Below are 24,035 nucleotides of genomic sequence, written 5' to 3'. Positions count from 1 at the left end.
CTAGTTTAAATCCTCCCAAGCAGTTCTAGCAAATGTCCCTGCCAGTATGATAGTCCCCTTCCAATTTAGTTGCAATCCGTCCTTCTTGTACAGGTCACTTCTACCCCAAAAGAGATTCCAATGATCCAAAAATGTGAATCCTTCTCCCATACACCAGCTCCTCAGCCATGCATTCATCTGCTCTATCCTCCTGTTCCTGTCCTCACTAGCTCGTAGCACTGGGAGTAATCCAGATATTACTACCCTAGAGGATCTCCTTTTTAAAATTCTACCTAACTCTGTAATCTCCCTTCAGAGTCTCGAACTTTTCCCTTCCAATGTCATTGGTTCCAATGTGGACAATGACCTCCTGCTGGCCCCTCTCCCCCGTGAGAACATTCTGCACCCTCGGAGGCACGTTGATTGAAAGGGGAGTCTAGCAGGGATGATGATGGAACAGCAATGACAGGAGATTGTGGGACTAATTCGGGAGGCCTGGCAAACAGCCAGTAGACATGATCCCATATGGAATTCCAGACAGGAGGCTGCTAAATAACATAAGATCCATGGTATTGGGGGCAATGTACTGGCATGTAGAAAAGACTGGCTGAAAGGAGACAATAAGGTTAAATATTTTTTCCCAGGATGGTAGCCGGTGACTAATGGAGTACCACAGGGGTCCATATTGGGATAACTATTCACATTATACATCAACAACCTGGACAGGTGAACTAAGGGCATTATTGTTATGTTTGCAGTTAACAAAGATAGATGGAGGGGCAGGTGGTGTTGAGCAAGCAGGGAATGCTAGGAAATTGTTTCAGTTAAACAAGGAGACTAGGACCTGTGGACACAGCCTTAGAATTAGAGGGGGTCATTTCAGAACAGAAATGCGGAGACATTTCTTCAGCCAGAGAGTGGTGGGCCTGTGGAATTCATTGCCACGGAGTGCAGTGGAAGCCGGGACGCTAAATGTCTTCAAGGCCGAGATTGATAGATTCTTGTTGTCTCGAGGAATTAAGGGCTACGGGGAGAACGCTGGTAAGTGGAGCTGAAATGCACATCAGCCATGATTGAATGGCGGAGTGGACTCGATGGGCCGAATGGCCTTACTTCCACTCCTATGTCTTATGGTCTTATGGTAGTTGCAGAAGAACTTGGATAAGTAAAGAGAATGGGCAAAGAAGCAGCAGATGGAATACTGTGAGGGAAAATGTGCAGCTGAATCTGAAACACAAAAAGCACTTGGAAGCCCTAGTTCAGGATTCTCTGAAAGTCAAGATGCAGATTCAGTTGGCAATTAGGAAGGCAATGTTAACATTCATTTCAAGAGGGTTAAAATACAAGGGCATAAATGTACTGCTCTAGTTGTCTCAGGCTGTGGTCAGACCATGGAATATGGAGAGCAATTTTGGAGCTTATGTCACAGAAAGGATGTACTGGCTTTGGAGGGTGTCCATAGGAGGCTCACAAAAGTCATCCCAGGGATTAAAGGCTTGTCATACGAGGAGCAGTTGAGGACTCTGTCTTTACTCAATGGACTTAAGAAGAATGAGAAGGAGATTTGATTGAAACAGACAGAGGCCTGGAACACTCTCAGAGTAGACAGATGTTGTTTCCACTGGTGGGAGAGACTAGGACTGGGGGCACAGCCTCAGAGTTAAGCAACAACCCTTTACAAGTGAGATAAAGGACATTTCTTCAACAAGATGGTGGTTAAATCTGTGGAACTCATTACTGCAGAGGCCAAGTTATTGAGTGTATTTCAAACAAAGAGATCATAGGATCTTGATTGGTAGGGTGATCAAGGATTATGGAGGGGAGGCAGGAGAATGGAGTTGAGAAACATGATCAAAGGAGCAAAAGTAGGCCACTTGGCCTAATGACTCATCGCCTTATTCACTTTCCTCATACAAATTAACTTATATTGTAAATAAGTACAGCCTAATCGTTAATCACTGTGCTCCATTTGTTAAAAGGTTGTCATTCTGAAAATGCCCCCTTATCCCAATTGTCTTCTGCAAGTAGCCACTTCTCTATCCATGCTACTATACTACCTCCAACACTGTAGGTTCTTTCCTTAAGTAGCTTAATTTGTGATAGTTATCAAGTATCATCTGAAAATTGAAACATATCACATCAATTCCTTACCTTTTATCCATCCTGGTTGTTACAAAAGAATTCTAATAAATTTGTCAGGTGTGACTTCCTTTTCATGGATCCATGCTGATTCATATAGTCAAGAGTCGTACAGCATAGAAACAGACCCTTCAGTTCAACCGGTCAGTCAATGCCGAACATAATCCCAAACTATTACTCACACCTGCCTGCTCCTGGCCTATATCCCTCCAAATCTATCCTAATCATGTATCCATTTAAATGCCTTTTAAATGCTGTAATTGTACAGTCTGTTCTGATATAACACGATAGCTCCATTCCCATACGATCTCGCATTATAAGAAAATCACATAGTAGCAGCACCATTTAAACCAATGAAATTGGAATCGTGTTACAGTCAATACAGGAAAGTTTGTGTTCTACAAATAATGGTCTAAATTCTTCAATCGTGTTATAACCAATTCATGTTTGAGCAGAACTGACTGTACCTGCATCCACCACTTCCTCAGGAAGTTCATTCCACACACGAACCTGTGTAAAAAATGTGCTCCGAGATTTTTTAAAGCTCTCTCCTCTCACCTTAAAAATGTGTATCCTAGACTTGAAAACTCCCCCATCTTAGAGAAAAGACAATTACCATCAACTCTACCTATACCTCTCATTATTTTATAAACTTCTATCAGGTCACCTCAATGTATTTCTAAATACTCTATTACATTCCCTTTAAATAGACCAACTTTTTCCCAAGGGCAGATGTTGAGTTAACAGGCCTATAGTTTTTTTTTTTGAAATGTTTCTTCCCCTTTTTGTTTAAAAAGATGTTACAATTTTCCAATCCTCTGGGACCTTTCTAGAATCTAAGAGCTCCTGAAAGTGGATGCACTGGTAATAAACTGCGTAGACTAGGTTTATTAAAGTTTGTTCTGAAAAGATTCCATATGATACTTGGGCTGCTTTTATTTTAGGCAAATATTTTTAGCAATATATAAAAATATAAAGTTAAAAATCACACCACCAGGTTATAGTCCAACAGGTTTCATTGGAAGCACACTAGCTTTCGGAGTGACGCTCCTTCATCAGGTGATTGTGGAGGGCTCGATCGTAACAGAATTTAAAGCAAAAATTTGCAGTGTGATGTAAACTTAACAGACAATCAATTCTTCTAAGCTTAACAGATAATCAATTCTTCAATGTATAATTTCGGTTACATCACACTGCAAATATTTGTTATAAATTCTGTGTTACGATCGAGCCCTCCACAATCACCTAGTGAAGGAGCGTCGCCCCGAAAGCTAGTGTACTTCCAATTAAATCTGTTGGACTATAACCTGGTGTTGGGTTGATTTTTAACTTTGTACACCCCAGTCCAACACTGGCATCTCCGAATTATAAAAATATAGAAAGCTAAAATTTTAAACCCAAGCTTAACATCTAAAAAATGGGGTCAGTAAACACAGAACAAGTCCTGTGAAAATGCCACTGAGTTTATGATTATTTATGAAATGGATAAAATGTTTTTCTTTTCACATTTTTAGAAAGCATTTACATAGCTTTTTTGTTAAAACTAATAAATAATTCTAATTTAATCTCCGCTTCAACTTTAACAATGTGAATCTTAAATGTGACTAATTTTAAATTGGAATTTAATAAAATTGTTTTCCTGCCAGAGTATTTGTTTAACATCTTAATCTATCTGATGCAGTGCAGAATTAAAAGAAATTTTCATGATTTAACTACACTGATTTTTTGTAAGATTATAAAATTACAGAAACATTACTACACCTAGTTTACTTCAACTTTGGTTGCATTTATAGTACCAAGGAGGGTGGAAAGGTAGAGAGACTTGATGACAATTGTCTTCCAATGATATCACTGCTCATCTTGTCAATGGTCAGGATTATGGATTTGGAAGTGCTATCTAAGTAAAGATGGCAATTGAATAATGGGTTCTATTTAAAGTTAAAATAGATTGCCTTTTCACCCATGCACCAGTCTACAATACATATCTGATTTCTGGAATGAAGGCTCTTCCCCACTGGCTTTAAAGTTTCTATGGAAGTGAGTTTAGCACTCTTAAATCAAATTTGTTTTTGGTTCATTCAAGTCCAAAACACAATTTCCAATAATTCACAGCCGATAACTTATCACTTATTCATTACCAATAAAAAGACAAGTGGTAAAACTCACCACTTGACCAAGGCTGTTATTAAAACATTGCTGAACAGATCTTCACTGCATAAGACTCCTAATCTTACTGCTTGACGCTGATGAGGTTACAGAAAATATATTCCATTTCCCAGCCCCAAAATAAAAATCACACTTCTTGATGTATAAAGAAACATTTTTCTCAGATTTTTTTGTTTGAATTTGTGTGTTTTAAATAACCTATCGTCAAATGCACAATTACTCAAAATACATGATCAAGCAAAGTAACAATTTGGCAGAGTTCCTGAAACTGACAGCATGAAAACCTACAATACACTTATTCTAGGAGCTTTCAGTGATCTTAGTCATTATAAACAGAGTCTGAATTTCAGTTGCTACTTACAATTGGGCTAAATAACTGCATTTTAAATTTCCAAATGACTTACTTAAACACCAATTTATAGAACCTGTTAGAGTTAATCCTGACCCCTTTAACGAATGTTTTTGACTGAATCGAAAGTAAGTCATTTTTAAAAAGCTGCAATAAAGTTAAGTCATGAGAAGGAAGAATAAAGACCAAGACTGAACTTGCGTAGGCTACTTTAGTTTGTTTGGATAAATTTAAATACTTAAGTTCTAATTATTGTACTTTTTTTATGGCAACAATCTTACAATAATTCTCAGATCTAAATCATCAACAGGAATCAGATCATTACTTTCCAAACATCTATTAATGGACGCCTGCATCCAATAGCATGAATGATATTTCAAAAGTTAAGTACAAAAATCACACAACAACTTTGGTTCCAAACAGTAGGAAAGGCCAAGAACACTTGTTAACAAAACTGGTTTCAGTATTTCTATTCATTTATAGACTCAATTAAAAAGTAAATTTATTTTAAAAGTTAGTATGCCTTAAATGAGGTGCTTCCTCAAGGTTGAGTATAACATCTGCAATACTGTTAAATGGAGAAAACTGGTTTCAGCTTTTCCCATTTAACTCAGGGTAATCACACTGCAAGTTGACCATCCTTCTCCATTCTTTCAGTCAAATCATCCATTCTTGTTCCAATCATTGCATCCTCTCTCCCCCAAACAGATGACATGATTTCAAACTCTTCTCAGCTACTTTATTCAACAATTCCACAAGCTTCAGTAACCTTGTAAAGCACCGGTTCCTGATCATGTGCTTTTAAAAAAAAATTCACTATGCATCCATTGGTATGAGCATTTCATTTGCATCCAGTAATTATTCTACTCTTAGTAGAGTATTACACACTTTTTTGCACAATAACACAAAGCTACTCAATTATAGAGTCATACAGCACAGTAACAGACTTCATTCCAACTCTTCTGTGCTGACCAAACATCCCAATCTGACCTAGCTCCATTTGCCCACATTTGGCCCATACCCCTGCAAAACTTTCCCACCACATAACCATACATAGAGTCATACAGCACAGTAACAGACCCTTCAGTCCAACCAGTCCATGCCAAACATTTTTTTTTATTTCAAAAATATACTTTATTCATATATATTTAATCTATACAATTGGACATGTCATCATTCTGTAAACATTCCATTTCTTTGCGTATCGAAACAGGGTGATCATTCGTATTCACAGGTTGGTGCGATTACATTGAGCTGAGACGCCAGCGGAGCCCAAAAGACTGCATGGGCCCCCTGTTCTTCTTAGGCAGGCAGATGTTAGACGGTGGTCTCTCCCCACCGCGCCTTGGCGGCAGCTGCCCCAAGCTTGAGTGTGAGACTGAAATGGCCACAACATCAAAGTCCCAGGTACCTATCTAAGCTGCAACCTCACCTTCCTGATTCCGGATACTCCTGGTGTTGAAGTAGACACATTTCAAACCAGCTTACTGTCTACCAGCACATTCCTGTGACCGTGACATCCTGTCCATGTCCTCCCTACTCTCATCCACCTGTGTACTGGAACTACAACACAGGTTCCCACCCCCCTGCTGTGCTAGTTTAAACCCATCTGAATAGCATTATGCAAATTTCCCACCCAGGATATTAGTATCTCTCCGGTTCAAGTGAAGACTGTTTTGTTTGTAGAAGTCCCATCTTTCCCAAAATGAGCCCCAATTATCCATAAACCTGAAACCCTCCTGCATCATCCCTGCACCCTCATGATCAGCTGATATCTCTCCTTGTTCTTCAACTCACTATCATGTGGCATGTGTAATAATCCAGTGATAACTAACAACTCTGTTTGATCTCGCTCTCAGCTTCCACCCTAGCTCCCTGAAATTCTGCCTTGCATTCCTATCCCTCTTTCTACCTAAGTTGTTGGTACCTACGTGGGCGGTGACTTGGGGCTGGTCACCATTTCCCTTCAGGACCCCAAAGACATGACATGAGTCCAGTTCAGACTCTGCTTTAACGACCTCTAAAATTTTATTCTTTATTCCGTCATAGGAGATGGGCATTGCTGGCAGAGCCAACATTTATTGCCCTTGTGGAGGTGATGAGCCAGCTCACTGAACCACTTCATTTTACATGGAGTATAGCTTTCATAAGAGTTGTAATATTCTTAAGTAGCTTGTGAGGTAATTTCAGAGGTGTTGTGGATAAGAGGGAGTTGGTAGGTTAATTTGCTCAATTCAATTCAAGATGGCGGTGGAGTAAGACTTCTCAGCCTGAGCTCATCCATATCATCTGTTTTTTTCTGCTTTTTTCTACTTGGTGTTCCTTCTTCTTCCTTTCTTCTCGGTGATGTCCTGAAGTCATAGTCTCAGACTCCTGGCCTCAGCGTGGACCCGGCACGGTCTCTTGGCCGAGCATTGCGTTCTCTCGGCAGCTCGGTGTGGTGATTTCTTGGCGGCCTGACTGAGTTGTTTTGGCCCAGCTTGGCCTCAGTGGGGACATCTGACCTCGAGGTAATTGCAGAGTGGTCTCCCAGCCTCAAACGCCTCGTGGTGAAGCCAAGCACAGTCTGGAGTCCAGGCCCAGTGCAGACTAGAGGCTAGGTGCCAATGTGGACTGGGTTAGAAGGACTTTATTCTGAACTTCTTTTTTCTTTATTTTTCTAATTTATTCCTATGATCTGTAATGTTGGATTTCTAGTTTCTTTTTTGTTCTAAATTTTTTTCATAAGAATTTGTATTTAAAAATCTGTACTTGAGTACCTCTGTACCTAAGATGGCGCCATAATTAGCGACATGTAAACTTTCAACTGTACTCATGAGGGTACATGTGACAATAAACCGAATTTTGGTTCTATTCTATTCTTTCCTCCTATGACTGAAATTAACCATTTTTAGCCACCTGATGAGCCAGAACTCTCAAGCGTAGATAAGTTACAAATTTTTTCGAGAGATCTTTAAGAAGGAGAACCAGTTCTTTTCAGACTGGGGGTCTGTGACCAGCGGAGTGCCACAAGAATCAGTCCTGGGTCCACTGCTTTTTGTCATTCGTATAAATGATTTGCACGCAGGGGCTGGTGTATGTATGAAATAAGCAGCCACAGGAAATCGTGGAGGGCTGGTACAATTCACATTTAAAAGGTATATGGATGGGTATATGAATAAAAAAGATTTAGAGGGATATGGGCCAAATGCAGACAACTGGGACTTGTTTAATTTGGGAAAACTGGTCAGCATGGACGAGTTGGACCACAGGGTCTGTTTCTGTGCTGTATGACTCTATAATCTCTCTGTATCTACACTGTCAAATCCCCCAAGAATCTTTCACTAAAGTCTCCTCTCATTAAGAACAAGAAGGTCAGGTTGTTCTTGGTTTTGCATCCAGGAAGGTGGGAGATGAAAAGGATTTTACCTTTGATCTAGAAATAGACTGTCAAAAAATCTAGGTCATAGATCAACTGTGTTGATAGCTCAATAATTATACATTCTGGGTTAGTGGTGCTGGAAGAGCACAGCAGTTCAGGCAGCATCCAAGGAGCAGCGAAATCGACGTTTTGGGCAAAAGCCCTTCATCAGGAATTACACATGACTGGTATAAACCAGTTGATTATTGGTGTGTATTCTAATCCCTAATTTGCATAAAATGATAGGCACATAATGGATGTCTTCTGAAAAAGAGTCATACAGGACCCAAAATGTTAACTCTGCTTCTGTCTCCACAGATGCTACCAGACCTGCTGGGTTTCTCCAGCACTTTCTGTTTATATTTCAGATTTCTAGCTTTTGCAGTATTTTGGTTTTATTGGAATATTTGTGTGCTGCTGAACTGATACTTAACTTCATTGCTTTGTGCTTTAGCTTAATAAATAGACATGTTTGGAGAAAGCATCAATGGTCATCTCAGTTACTGACCATGTTACACTATGCATACAGGTCCCTGGTGCTGTGAGGCAGCAGTGCTAACCACTAAGCCACTGTGCCATCCTGCTATAGCACACCTTAAGGCTTGCTGGTCCTTCACCTCCTTGAGGTCCTCCGTGACATCGACCCCCATAGTCTGTAGCAGGAGCAGGTTCTGCATACTTTCCTGGAGCTGGGACAGTTTTCCCCGTCTCTCTCTCGCCTCCTGAAACACCTTTGAGGATGAAGAACCTCTTGATGTTTCCTTTTACTGTTTCCCACCAGTCCGCTGGAGACTCAAAGAGGGGCTTCACGGTTCTCCAACCTGCGTAGTCCCTCTTGAGCTCCTCAATGTTTCCCGGGGTCAACAGCTTGGTGTTCAGTTTCCACGTTCCCTTACCAGCCCACTGCTCGTCCTGTAGGTGACAGTCGGCCAGCAGGAGGCAGTGGTCAGAGAAGAACACCGGCTTGACGTCGGTAGATCTGACCGAGAGCGTTCGGGACACAAACAGGTAAACATACACCCAAACTAAACTAACCCCACCTGCCTGCTTCCTGGCCCATATCCCTCCAAACCTTTTCTTCTCATGTACTTATTCAAATGTCTTTTAAAGTGTTATAATTGTACCCACATTACCCTCAGAAAGTTCATTACTCTCACAAACCACTGAAACATTTGCCCCTTATATCTTGAAATCTCTCTTCACTCACCTTAATGAGCCCTCTCGTCTTGAAATCCCCCATCGTAGGGAAATACTATCTATACCTCATTTTATAAACCTATCAAGTGGCCTGTCAACCTTCTACACTCCAGTAAAAAAAAAAGTCCCAGCCTATCTTTTAACTCTAACCTTCCATTCCCGGTAACATTCTGGTAAATCCCTTCTGAACCTCTCTAGCTAATTTAGTTTCTATAACTGGATGACCAAAACTGGATACCGTATTCCAGAGGAGGCCTCAACGCCTGTACAACCTAGTGGTTAGCACTGCTGCCTCACAGCGCCAGGGTCCCGGGTTCGATTCCAGCCTTGGGCAACTGTATAGATTTTGCACATTCTCCCCATGTCTGCGTGTCTGGGTACTTCCAGTTTCCTCCCACATTCCAAAGATGTGTATGTCAGGTGAATTGGCTATGCTAAAAATTGTCCAGAGTTGTTGGGTGCATTAGTCAGAGGGGGGTGGGATACTCTTCAGAGGGTCGGCGTGGACTTGTTGGGCCGAAGGGCTTGTTTCCACACTTAGGGATTCTAAAACAAAACCTCACATGACTTCCCAACTCCTATATTCAAAGGACTGAGCAACGCCCTTTAAACCACCCTGATTATGTGACACAAACTTCAAAGAATTATGTACCTGAACCCCTAGGTCCCTCTGTTCTATAACACTATCCAACGCCCTACCAATAGGGCCATAGAGTCAGAGATGTACATCATGGAAACAGACCCTTCGGTGCAACCTGACCATGCCGACCAAATAGCCCAATCCAATTAGTCCCACCTGCCAGCACCTGGCCATATCCCTCCAAGCCCTTCCTATTCATATACCCCTCCAAATGCCTCAATGTTGCAATTGTACTAGACTCCACCACTTCCTCTGGCAGCTCATTCCATACACGTACCACCCTCTGCGTGAAAACATTGCCCCTTAGGTCTCTTTTATATCTTTTCCCTCACCCCAAATCTATGCCCTCTAGTTCTGGACTCCCCTACCCCAGGAAAAAAAAAACTTTGCTTATTTACCCTATCCATGCCCCTCAATTTTGTAAATCTCTATAAGGTCACCCCTCAGCCTCCGACACTCCAGGGAAAACAGCCCCAGCCTGTTCAGCCTCTCCCTATAGCTCAAATCCTCCAACCGTGGCAACATCCTCGTTAACCTTTTCTGAAGCCTTTCAAGTTTCACAACATCTTTCCACCGGGAAGGAGACCAGAATTGCACGCAATATTCCAACAGTGGCCTAACCAATGTCCTGTACAGCTGCAACATGACCTCCCAACTCCAGCACTCAATACTCTGACCAATAAAAGATAGCATACCAAATGCCTTCTTCGTTATCCTATCTACCTGCAACTCCACTTGCAAGGAGCTATGAACCTGCACTCCAAGGTCTCTTTGTTCAGCAACACTCCCTAGGGACCTTACCATTAAAAGGTGTATAAGTCCAGCTTAGAGTTGCTTTCCCAAAATGCAGTACCTCTCATTTATCTGAATTAAACTCCATCTGCCACTTCTCGGCCCATTGGCTCATCGGGTGAAAATCCTATTGTAATCTGAGGTAACCCTCTTCACTGTCCACCACACCTCCAATTTTGGTGTCTTCTGCAGACTTACTAACTGTACCTCTTGCTCGCATCCAAATCATTTATGTAAATGACAAAAAGTAGAGGACCCAGCACCAATCCTTATGGCACGCCACTGGTCACAGGCCTCCAGTCTGAAAACAACCCTCCACCACCCTCTGTCTTCTACCTTTCAGCCAGTTCTGTATCCTAGTGGCTAGTTCTCCCTGTAATCTGTAAGATCTAACCTTGCTCACCAGTCTCCAATGAACCCCTTACTGAAGTCTATATAGATCACATCTACCGCTCTACCCTCATTAATCCTCTTTGTTAATCTTTAAACTCAATCAAGTTTGTGAAACATGATTTCCCACAATAATTGTATAAGCACTAACCTTGTATTTTGGTACAACAAACAATATCTCACATTTATCCAGATTGCCTTGGCTATTCCCATTATCCATGCTCATGATTTCATAAACTTCTATAAAGGTCATCCCTCTGCCTCAGATGTTTCAGTGAAAAAAGTCCCAGCTATTCAGGCTCTCCCTATAACTCAAACCTTCCAGTCCTGGCAATAGCCTTTTAAATCTTTTCTACAGCCTTCAAATTTAACAATATCTTCCTATAGAAGGGTGACCAGATTACACACAGTGTCTAGAAGTGTCCTGTACAGGCACATGTCCCAACTCCGATACTCAATTTTCTGGCCAACAAGTGTGCCAAATGCTTTTGTCACCATCCTGTCAACCTGCGACTTCACTTTCAAGGAACTTTGAACATGTACTCCTAGGTCTCTTTATTCAACAACAGCCCTAAGGGCCCTACCATCAAGTGTATAAGTACTGCTCTGGTTTGCCTTACCAAAATACAAACACCACACATAAATATATAAATTAAACTCCATCTATCACTGCCCAGCCCTTTGGCTCACCTGATCAAGGTCCTGTTGTACTCTTCGATAACCTTCTTCACTGTCCACTGCACCACCTATTGCCAAGGCAATCCAGATAAATGAGAGATATTGTTTGTTGTACCAAAAGGCAAGGTTAGTCCTTATACAATTATCGTGGGAAATCATGTCTCACAAACTTGATTGAGTTTTTTGGAGAGGTAACAAACTTACTAGCCACACATCCAAATCATTTATATACATGACAAAAATCAGCAGATCCAACACCAACCCTTATACACTCTGCTGGTCATAGGCTTCCAGTCAAAAAGCAACCCTTTATCACCAACCTCTCTCTCCTACCATCAAGCCAATTTTATATCTAAATTGGCTAACTTCCCCCACTCAATCCCATGTAATCTAATATTACTAAATGAATCCACCATGTAGAACCTTGTTGAAAACTTTGATCAAGTCTACATAGACATCTACTACTGCCTTCAATCTTCTTTGTCACCTCTTCAAAAAAAACCTGAAGTTAAGTGAGATACGATTTACCAATCACAAAGCCATGTTTGTGAGTAGGAAACATGTAATTAGGATGTTTCCAATTAGTCCTTTCCAAATGCACGTAAATCCTGTCCCTCAGAATCCCCTCCAACAACTTGCCCACCACTGAAGCAAGGCTCACCAATCTATAGTTCCCGGTCTTTTCTTTTCCTTCCCTTTCTTAAATAATGGTATCACATTAGTCAACCTCCAGGCTTTTGGCGCCTCACTCATGACTGCTGATGATACAAATATCTCAGCAAGGGGCCCAGCAACCTCTTCCCTGGCTTCCCACAAACCTCTGGGAAATACCTGATGAAGTCCTAGCAATTTATCTACCTTCATGCGTTTCAAGATCTCCAGCAACTCTTCTGAAATATAAACTCTTTTCAGGACATCACTTTATTTCCCAAGCTCCCTAGTTTCCATGTCCAACTCCACAGGAAACACTAATGTGAAATATTTGTTTATTATCTCACCCAACTCCTGGGCTTCACACAAGATAGCCATATTGATCTTTAAGGGGCTCTATTCTCTCCCTAGTTACTCTTTTGCTCTTAATGTGCTTGTAGAATCTCTGCTTTCTCCTAACGCTTCTTGCCAAAGCTATGTGCCCTTTTTGCCCTCCCAATTTCCCTCAAGTATAATTCTATCACCCTTATACTCCTCTAGCGATTCACTTGATCCCAGCTGTCTATATCTAATCCTTGCTTCCTCTGAGCAGAGTCTCAATCTCTCTCGCATTCTCATCACCTGCCAATTTTACCCTTCACACAAACTAGAACATACCATCTCTGAAGTCTCATTTTTAAAAGGGGTCCCACTTCTCAACTGTCCCTTTGCCAGCAAACAACCTCCCCCAAATCAAATTTTTAAAGTTTTGCCTAGTACCTCTGAAATTGGCCTTGCTCCCATTTACAACTTTAACTTTTAGATCAGTTTTATCCTTTTCCACAACTATTTAAAAAGTAATAGAATTATGATCACTTGCCCCAAAGTGCTCCCCCACTGACACCTCAGTCACTTGTCCTGCCTTATTTCCTAACAGAAGGTCAAGTACTACTCTTTCTTTAGTAGGTACATCCATATATTTAAGTTAGTTTTCTTGTATACACTTGACAAATTCCTCCCCATCCAAGCCCTTAACACCACGACAGCCCCAGTGTGCCTGGAAAGTGAAAATCCCCTACGATTATAGCCCTGTTATTCTTATGGACATCTGAAAATCTACTTATTTACTTCTCTATTTTCTGCTGTGTGTATGTGTATGGGGGTGCATGCGAAAGAGAGCACAAATTTGGTGGTGGTGGTATAATTCAATACCAACAAAGTCAGCATCCCTTTCTTATTTCTCACTTCCACCCATATAACTTCACTGAATATCCTCTCAGAAATTTCCTCCCCAAGTGTAGGTCCCCTAACCAAAAATGTCACTCCCCCCTCCTCTCTTGCCTCCCTTTCTATTCCTCCTATAGCATCTATACCCGGGAGCATTAAGCTGCCAGTTCTGTCCACCCCTGAGTCACATTTCTGTAATAGTTATGATCTCCAATTCCCATGCTCCCAACCATGCCAAGTTCACCCACCTTACCTGTAAGGCATCTTGCATTTAAGCAAATGCAGTTTAATTTACCTCATTCTCTGCCAAACTCTTGTCTGCCTTGACTGTTTGACTTTGCTCCCCTTACCAACTGTACCAGTCTCCTCTTTTCTCACCAACTCTTTGGTTCTTCTTCTGCTGAACCCCACCCTGCCCCAAAGCCATACTTTCAATTTTTAATCAATCTTGAAGGACCTCAGGAATTTGAAGCTACTCACTTTCTCCTGGTCTTCACACCTTCACTCATATTCTCTTTTCTAGGCTCTATGATGGTCAATATATTAGATCTGGTTTTCGTCATTTTTGCCTAATAGATAATCATGTTCTCATCACTTAGCTCATGTCAAAAGATCATAAAAGGAAAAGTAGCCATTCAGCTCCTGAGACTGCTCCACCATTTAACAGAGATGGCTGATCTGATAACTTCAAATCTACATTCTCACCTCCTTTGACAACCTCTCACTTTGACTATATTTCTTCACATCTCACTTGCTCAGTCAGAGCACCCATAACAAATCACAAAAAGGAAGAATTCCACCCAACCAATAATGAAGACACACAAGGACATGCCACTTCCAAGCCCAGATAAACAACAATTTGTAACAGGATGAAGTCCAGTTATAAAACCATCCACTGATTCCAAATAGTTTACATAAATGGAAGTGATGCCTATGGTACAGTATTGCCTGAAACTGGCACACAGATCCATGCCCAAACCCTGTGAGGAGTGGGAAAAGATATTATCCAGTGTTCAGGGATGGCTAAAAGATGACCAAATTCATTGGTCACTCTAAATGTCAATACCCTAGTAGGTAGAGATTGTGAAGTAACTAACCTGATGGTATAAATATGCTAACTTTTAATCCAGCAGTAATAAGTCAAATGCAATATTGAGTTTAAAAAAAAAACAAGTTTATTACTGGAAACCCTGGAAAAAAAAAAGCAAGAGATAGCCTGAATTTAGGATTTTATCCATTGGCAATGTTAACCCTTATCTAAACCAGATTGGCTTTGTGAAGCTTGGGCAGCCTTTACGGATTAGGTGATGCTGGAGTCCAATTTAAAATCAGTTTTTTGTTCCCTTTTAAAAGCCAATTAAAAAGAAAGTTGGAGATGGAATTAAAAAAATCCAGAAAATATAAACAAACCAACAAGGCTCAAAAAGGTAAAGAGCAGTACAAAACAGCAAATACAATGCAGAAAAAAAAAAAGCCATGGCTTAAAAATCATCCCAGGCCATGGAAGCATATCGAAGTTTCAATACCAAAGAACAAGATAATTTCAAAACAGCTAGAGATAGATTAACAAAAGATGTTTCTATGTTGTACATCTCTATGACTCTGAAAAAAAACTACAATGAAGTAGACGGCTTAACTTTAGTGAGAGAATGAAATCAAAGAGATGCCCCCAAAATTTTAATTGGCTCATAAATGATAAAGTTCAAACACAAAGAAGAGTTAGCTGCAAATCAAGGAATCACATCTAGCATCAATCTAGAAAAAAAATCACAGCAGTTATGAAAGGACGATAAGATCAATTATGTTTTAATAGAAGTCTTCACTCAGTTCTAGGTACAGGATATATTTAGGGAATCCAATTACAAGTCACAAGAGTATTAGCATGAAACGAGACATTGCTGTAAACAGTTTTTATTTTGTATGAATATTTATTATGAGGATTCAGACTCCCTTTTGGTAGTTGCAGCAATGGTGGAGGGGTGTAATTCTTTTTCATCATATACCAAGTGTCAGTACAGTACCTAGCAATATTCAGAGGATACCATGTAGTTGCCACGTTTATTATTACATACATGGTATTGTAACCTATTGGAATAATGACTAAGTTACTATTTACATAACAGTAGAGAGAAAGTACATATATCAGCATAAACTGAAACATCATTGCAGTGCTCTGTGTACAAAAATAATTTAGCAATGACTAGTTCATATTATTTTGATACTTCACATTACCTTCTAAACACACAGGCAATGGAAATAGGATGTAGTGTTCAGACTTTTCTCCACTCCCCCCGATTTACAGCTAAACAGATTAAGCAAACCCATACACAAATTAAAACTATTATCAAAACCTGTGTTTTCTCACATACAGAAAACAATGTCATAAAAGGTGTTTACAAGAGTTAGATTAGATTATCTACAGTGTGGAAACAGGACCTTTGGCCCAACAAGTGCACACCGCCTCTCCAAAGAGAAACCCACCCAAACCCATTCTCCTACCCTATATTTACCTCTGACTAATGCACCTAACACTGGGCAGTTTAGCATGGCCAATCTACCTGACCTGCACAATTTTAGATTGTGGGAGGAAACCGGAGCACCCGGAGGAAACTCACGCAGACAAGTGGAAATTGAACCCAGAACCCTGGTGGTGTGAGGCATCAGTGCTAACCACTGAGCCACCCTAGAATTAAAACAAAGATCGGGACCATCTCCTTAGATTAGAAATTGTTATGGAGAGACAGAATGAAATGTTTGAAATTCAAAAGGTACAGATAGTATTGAAAAACTGTTTCCACTGATGAATGGTCAAGATTCACAGGGAAATAGCTGTTTCATTTATGCCAAAAGTTCTTACAATCTAAGTATGCTGCCTAAAAAGGAAGGCAAAAGATGATTCAGAAAGGAAGTTAATGGGCACTTGAAAAGGCGAAATAAAAAAAAAAGCAGGGTTACAGAACAGAGTAAAAATTAGTCAGTTAAGTCATGCAATATAGTTCATAACCAAATACCAACTGAGAACAAGAAACTCCAAATATAATTAATACCTTAAGAGAAAACAGAAATTGCGGGAAAGGTTCAGCATGTCTGGTAGTGTCTGGGGAGAGAAATCAGAGTTAATGGCTCAGGTTCAGTGACCCTTCGTCAGAACTGACGGCAGCTAGGAAAAAGCTGATTTTTGATGCAGAAGATAGGGGGTAAGGAGTAAACAACAGATGGAGATAGAGTCCAGAAAGAGAGAGAAGACAGCTGGACAGATAAAGGAATGGATAACAATCAGCCTGGGAGAATGAATAGCTGTTGATGGACTATTCGTGACTAATGATGGGTGGTGTGCAACAGCAGACCATGTGACAAGGCCTAGTGTGCAGGGGCTGGAGTTAAGATCATGGGAGAATGTGCCTCAAGCTTGAAATTTGCCTGAAAATAAACTCTATATTGAGTCCAGAAGGCTGTAGAGCTCCCAAACAGAAAATGAGGTGCTGTTCTTCCAGCTTGCGCTGAGCTGTACTGGAACTCATAGTTAGCCTGAGACAGACGCTGGCCAGGGGACAGAGTGGTGTGTTAAAGTGGCAGGCAATGAAAAGATCAGTTTTTTTTGCAGACAGAATGTAGGTGTTCACAAAGCGGTCACCCAGACTATGCTTTGTTTACCCAATGTAGAGGAGACCACATTGTGAGCAGCGAGTGCAGTAGACTAGATTGAGTGAACTGCATGTAAATGGCGGTTTCACCTGGAAGGTGTGTTTGGGCCAATGGAGCGGAGGAAGTAAACAGGTAGGCATTACACCTTCTATGGATCCAGGGAAAACGTGCATGAGGTTGTGGGAGGGATGTTGGGAGCGGACCAGGTTATCTCAGAGGAAGCTGTCCTTGCGGAAAGCTGACAGGATAGGGGAGAGAAATGTGTGCCTGGTGGCGGCATCCCATCGGAGGTGATAGAAATGGCAGCTAACGATTCTCTGGATGTGGATGCTGATGGGACAATAGGTGAGGACAAGAACCCAAATCGCTGTTGGGAGGGAAGAGAAGGGTGAGAGGGCTGAAGTGCAAGTGATGGGTCAGACCTGGCAGAGGGTCCTGGTCAGCTACTGTGCCAGGGAATCCTTGGTTGAGGAAGAAGGTGAACATTTCAGAGTCCCTTTTGGGAAAGCATACATGCGCGAGCATAGAGAAGTTGGTATCATCAAAACAGAGGCAACAGAGATGAAGGAACTGAGACAATGGAAGTGTCTTTACAGGAAGTAGGATGTAATATTTAAGTGTTGGGATGACTAACGTGAAAAGCGTGATCGAAATAGCAACTCATCTCAGCACGTTCAAAGTACCAAAGTGATGGAAGGGATTGTTGAATCTGATCAAACAGAACTTGCAAAAGAACAAACTGCTACTAACACAGTTTGGGTTCCAACAAGGCCACTCATTCACAAACATTACAGATTTGATCAAAACATGGTCAAGACAGTTGAATTCTAGAGGCAAGGTGAGGTGAGATCAGCTGCCTTTAACATCAAGGCAGTATTTGTCTAAGTCTGGTATAAAGGAGCCGTAGCAAAACTGAAGTTGATGAGAATCAGGGAGGAAAACTCTGCTGATTGGAGTTCTAACCAACACAAAAAGGTGGTGGTTGCAGTTGTTAGCCCAAAGATCGCAACGCAGGAATGCCTTAAGGTAGTGTCCGAGACCCAACAATCTTCAGTACTTTAATGCCTTACCCTCGATCGCAAGGTCAGAAGTGGGGATATCCCACAACAATGCTCATTTATGCTGTGGAGGTGCCAGTACGAGACTGGAGTGGACAAGGCCAGAAGCAACACCACACGAAGTTATAGCCCAACAGGATTATTTGAAATCTCTCGCTTTTGGAGTACTGCTCCTTCGCCAGATGGAATGAAGAGAAGCGCACAGCCACAAGTTATAAGCAGCGAGATCAAAAGATTGTACAAATAGGGAGTGGAATGTCAACAAGCTGAATAATAAGTCTCTACAGGTGATCAAAAATTCTAAAGCACCATTCACCACTCCTGAGATTCTGAAGCAAAACAAATCCAGTCAGACAGACCTGGATAGGCTTATCTACCCAGTTTGGATCAAGTAACATTCGAATCACATTAATGCCAGTAGATGATAATCTCCAATAAGACAGAATTTAACATCGTCCCTTGACTGTCAATGGCACTACAATCACTGAAACCCCCATCAACATTCTGAGGCTTACCATTGACTAATGAGTTATGAGAAGATTTGAGAAATCTAGCCACCAGGATACATGAACATCAACTAGCCACAATAAAACATGCATGAATAAAAGAAATGGTGGCAAATCAGCACTTCAAAACCCACAATAAAGTGCTGTTAAAACAATGACAAGGACATTAAATGAGAGAAATGTTGACCTACAGTCAACATAGAATCTCAAAGGAGCTGCTCCTCAAAACATGATTGTCTCTCTCATGCTCAGTCTCAACTTCTCTGATCACATGGCTAGAATTCAGGGATTACAGGTTAGGATCAAGGATACCAGTGGAGGGGGGAAATAGGTGGTGCAGACAAGCCAAGGAGCTGGGTAACTCCAGTGAATTTTATTGTCTAGTTCTCAAATTCTTTAAAGACACCAAATGGAGGGCAGTTATCAGTGATCCAATCTATAGGCAATCTCAAATCTATGGCTGTCCAGAGAATCAACAGTTGTGCTAGTAACCTTTTGCCTGAATTATTGTTTTTTCATATTTAAATTGACTGTAAAACTTATTTAATTCAGCCTCTAGCTCTCTGACAAGAGACTATAATAAGCAATAATGCAGCAAGGCATGAAAAATTGGATAAATATTTAGCAGGAAAAGAATTGCAAGGCTATATCCAAACGTAGGTTGGAGTGGGAACCAATTTGATAATTGTTAAAAGAGTCATTACACATATGACTGACTGAACGGACACCTTCTGTGTTTCAACATTCTATTATTTCAGCCGTCACAATTGTTTATTTCTATATTGTGTATAGATTTTCAACATCCACTAAAAAAAATATAACATTGGGAGTCACTGTTAGTGAATTAACCATCTCTATAAAGTGGAATGCGTCTTTAATGTAAACTAGGAAACTTCTGTGCTCAAGTCTTCTAATCTATGCCTATTAAGACATCAAGAGGTGGTACATTAGTTTGGGAAACAAAACTAAATTCATTATCTGATTGTTAGCTTGGTGTGAAAATTAATGTGTACATTCCCCTTGTTGCACAGTCAAATCCTTGGAAGTGAGTATCCTGACATTTAAAAGGCTGAAGATTTGTGGCTTATCCTGCACTAAGGAGTTAAAATATGGATAATTAAGTTAACAAACATTTATAGATTCAAAGTCAAATATTTAACAAAAACATGCACACAGCCTTTGTATTTGTGCTGTTTTCTCTAAAGAACCACAAAATATAGTATTTCACAAATACAGGTCATTCTGCTATAACGTGTTTTGTCAAAGCGAATTGAGGACGTTATTGAGATAATGCAAACTTTCTACTAAACAGGTATAGCAATTTTCTATTAGCCGCCATCTACAAAACAATTTCTATAGCAGTTTTCCATATAGTAAGAAGTTGCAGAGGAACACAACTGTCGCTTTATAGCAGAAAGACCTGTAGAGAAATTAATGTGCCTACGTGACTGCATCACCTGATAAAGGAGTCAATGAAAATGAAAAAGAAATCCCTGCAAACAAAAAGTGACCTTCAAGAAAATCTAAATAACAGTTCAAGAAAAAAAATCCTTGTCTCATGAACAGCATATATTAGACTCCTACCTTCAGGTGTTAAAATCTATTAATCTTGTCCTAATCTAATTTTTTTGATTGGGAAAATTAGGGTTTATTTTTAATTTCTATAATAAATCAGCCCCAAGGACCAAATGATTGGATTAAACCAAAAATAAGCACAAAATGCTTGATGTTATTTTAGATTTAGAGGTATCAACACAACATGAAAATTGTTCCACGGACCTGATCTTTTTCAACATAAAAAGCTTTTTAAATATTCAATATTAATTCAGCAGTTGTTCATTATTTCCACAATATTAATGTTGCGGATTGAATGCCAGCATTAAATATTGTACACAGGCAAGACTGATGTCAACAGGAAAATGTTAATTTTGTTTTACTGAAACTAACTTCAAAACACAAGTGCTCCTGTGTTTTAAGAGGTATCATTTCTGCTCACATAGTAGATAGACTATTTTCCCTCCTCAATAGACCAACCAGATTAAAACTAATCAGATAGTAACAGGGTTTTGAAACAAAATAACAAAACTAAGCACAATTTCCAAAAATGTAGTCTGAGTTTTACAAGTCTTTAAATTGAATGAACATCAATAGTTCTAAAAGTCAGTCTGTAAAAGCTTCAAGAGCAAAGTTTCGACCAAACCTACATCTATCGCCTTGTAAATTGGCCTGTGCTTCTTCCAATCACATGCCTAATATGTAAAAACAATAGCTACTTTTCCCCTAAACAGCAGGACTCGACGTTACAGTTAAACGCCACAGTATTAGACAAATGCACAACTTCTCCGCAGGGAGGAAAGTCAGTTCAGTAAACAGGAAATTACTTTGTCCTTTCCAAAGTCCCTAATCACTTAAACTATTTTTAAAATCGCACAAGCGAATAAACATAAGCCACTAAGGATCAACCGCAAACATTACCTTTAAAACAACTGAACAGAAAAAAAATGGATGAAAGCCAAAACTAATACACAAACAGTTCTGTTTCCTATTTTGAGTGCTATGTAACAAATGCACAACTGAAGTAGGCGTGACTCAAAGAAAGTTAAAAATCTACTCGAAAGTTATGTAGAATTGACATGTCAAACATCCCGAATCAAAAAAGAAACGTTTACAAGTATTTTACCGGTTACGTTAATACTGAAAACACGCTGCCTTACGCTGTTTCTTTACGCACAAAACTCTACTGATACATTCTCATCCCCGCCCAGTTTCATTCATCCATCCTCAAAATCTGGTTCCAGTCTTTAACTTGCTTACAATTTGGGAGAACATTTAATATAAGTAACCTTACCTCTTTTCTGCACCCATCCTTCCTTTACAATAGTTATATCACTCATATTAGCGGTCCCCCCCGAGCCCAGTTAGTCGTCTTCGGGACTGGCTCTGCCCTTCCCACCGCTCCCTCCTCAAGGCAACTTCCACTCCGATAGCCACTGTTGCCAGGGAAAAACAATATCACAACTTGAACACGAAAATGACGCATTTAAATGATCACATTATTACAATCTCAGTCTTGTGATAATTTAATTACATACTTTAAGAAAATTTAACACTTAAGGACATCCGTTTTTACAAATTAGTGATTTCTAAATAAACCTGGCTTTTCAGTTGATCCAAGAAAAACTCAAAAACATTAAAACATATTGTTTTCAAATAAGTCGAATAAAATTATTTCTATACATAATTGGGAATGATGTAAATAATCGGTGTCTGATGTTATTTTCGGCAATCTTGAGTTTTTTTGGTCAAGATTTGACTTTCCAGATCAAATATTGTTAACCCATTACCTGTAGAGTCTTATTCATAAGAATATTCACATCATTCCATTCTAAATTCGTCAATATAGATTTATAGTTTTTTTTGTTCAAAAAATGAAAGCAAGTGTTTATTCGTCATCTTTAAGCCATGAATATTGATTTAAGTAGCATGAGAGAAACATTTGACAACATACGCTGTGTAGACGCAGTCTGTCTACGCCCTCCACCCAAGGCCATATACTTTTCACAAGTTTAAAATATAAACCTTGAAAATAAAGCGAAATTAAAACAAATGCACAGGAATAAATGCCCACAAAAATCCAAACGTTATTTTTTCTTCAAAAATCACAAAACATTCGCCGAATCAGTCTGGTGTGTATGTATGTTATTTAAAAAAATCATAAAACGTGTTCGGTAAAAGTGTAAAACGCAGTCTGGTTGGATTATAAATAGTCGCCACTATATTTATTCCTGATCGGTTGTGCGAAAACAAGTCCTTGAAATACAAAAAAAGCCCAGCTGAGTAAAATTGCACGCAGGCCTTTACACCCACCAGCAACCCCCTCTTCTCCTTCCTGATAAATTCAACTCAGTCAAGGGGAGAAAAATAACAGTCGTCCAATATTACAAGGAAACATCCGCAAATAAGTTATTGTTGGTCCCCCGCCGGCGCAATTGTGGTGTAAAGTTGTTATTGGGATTAGTTGGCAGTAGTTACGGTGATGGAGGAGGATGGTATAACTAGGCCAGAGTCAGTAACCCCTCCTCCTCCATCATCAGTATCATCATTCCCCCATCTCACCAAAAGGCAAAGTCTCCCACATTTCTGTATCACGCACACCCCCAACCGCACCGTAAAGCATGACCCAAAGCCCAGAACGTACAGCCATGAAAAAAAGTAATAAATATATGCACCGGCGGGGGAAGTAGAAGTGGCCGACTCCCCCCTTTCCCAAAATCCACCCAGTCCAATATAGACCAAGCATCTCCATCCTCCCCTTACCTTTTGCGCTCAGTGGCGGGCCGGCCGGCCGGCTTCACCCTTCTCCTGCCGGACCGACCCACACTCAACGGCTGTTCTTCGGGCGTATGGGTGAGGTGATGGGGAGTGGGGGTGGGGGCAACGCGGCTCGACTTCGTTTCCCCTCCCACCCAGCCGGTGTTTTAATGATTGTATATTTTTAAATCACAACAATAATTTTTCAAAGATGGATAGGTAGATAGATATTTAATTGCCACAGAATTCAAACTCCGGTTCCTTCTTGTTCTTGTTGACTTTGAGGGGAAAACTCCTGACGTCACCAGCGACGCGTCTCGTGCTCTGTCCGTTACTGGAGTTTTTTTTCTTCACCAGCCCCCAAACCACCACCTCTTTCCCCTCCCCCCCCTTCCCTTTCCACGCGCCCTGCGTCCTCAGGAGGAAATCTCGCGAGATCTACTGCGCCGCCCTCCCTTTCTCATGTCCTCCCACTACCAAGCCGACCCCAACTTTGTCCGTGACCCTTTCCGCCGCGTCCCTTTCCTCCAATCCATTCTCCACACCGTTGGCTCCACCTCCACATTGCCCCGCCCTTCCTCCAACCGCCTTCTCCCCGCCCCTCTAACCCTCCGCCGTCCCCTACACCGCAGGCTGTTCTTCTTTTCTCGGTAGTAGTGGAATCAGAAAGTTGGAGGTGTCAGTGCGTGAGAACTTCTAAGCGAAATAGTTAGTTGAATGAAATAAATAATAATAGTAGCGGTATCTTTTTTAATTTCAAAAATATACTTTATTCATATATATTTGATCAAGCGGTATTATCATCAGCGAGTCTGCGCCAGCGCTACTTTGCTATTACATTTAGCAATGTGTTCTTACAGGTCCAGCTTTGAGACTGGCTTCAGGGAGGTCTTCAATGCAAATTCTGATCTAAGTAGTTACACTTTAG

General features: G+C 40.6%; 1 protein-coding gene across 1 annotated transcript in view; it reads right to left on the bottom strand.

Moving 5' to 3' along the window:
• The window catches only part of LOC122552657 (RAC-gamma serine/threonine-protein kinase), a 482,101-nt gene extending 458,621 nt beyond the window's left edge, over window positions 1-23,480 (bottom strand). The window contains exons 1-2 of the mRNA XM_043695471.1: window positions 23,114-23,480; window positions 21,645-21,786 (exon numbers count right to left, since the gene is read on the bottom strand). Of these exons, the coding sequence (XP_043551406.1) occupies window positions 21,645-21,690 (46 nt within the window). The 5' untranslated portion in view covers window positions 21,691-21,786; window positions 23,114-23,480. The remainder of the gene's footprint in view (window positions 1-21,644; window positions 21,787-23,113) is intronic.
• Between the last annotated feature and the right edge of the window lie 555 nt (window positions 23,481-24,035).

This window comes from Chiloscyllium plagiosum, chromosome 9 (genome assembly GCF_004010195.1).
Source record: "Chiloscyllium plagiosum isolate BGI_BamShark_2017 chromosome 9, ASM401019v2, whole genome shotgun sequence".
In the NCBI taxonomy this organism is placed as follows: domain Eukaryota; kingdom Metazoa; phylum Chordata; class Chondrichthyes; order Orectolobiformes; family Hemiscylliidae; genus Chiloscyllium; species Chiloscyllium plagiosum.
Note: the sequence above shows the minus strand (reverse complement) of the source record. Positions and strands in the feature narration are given on the sequence as shown.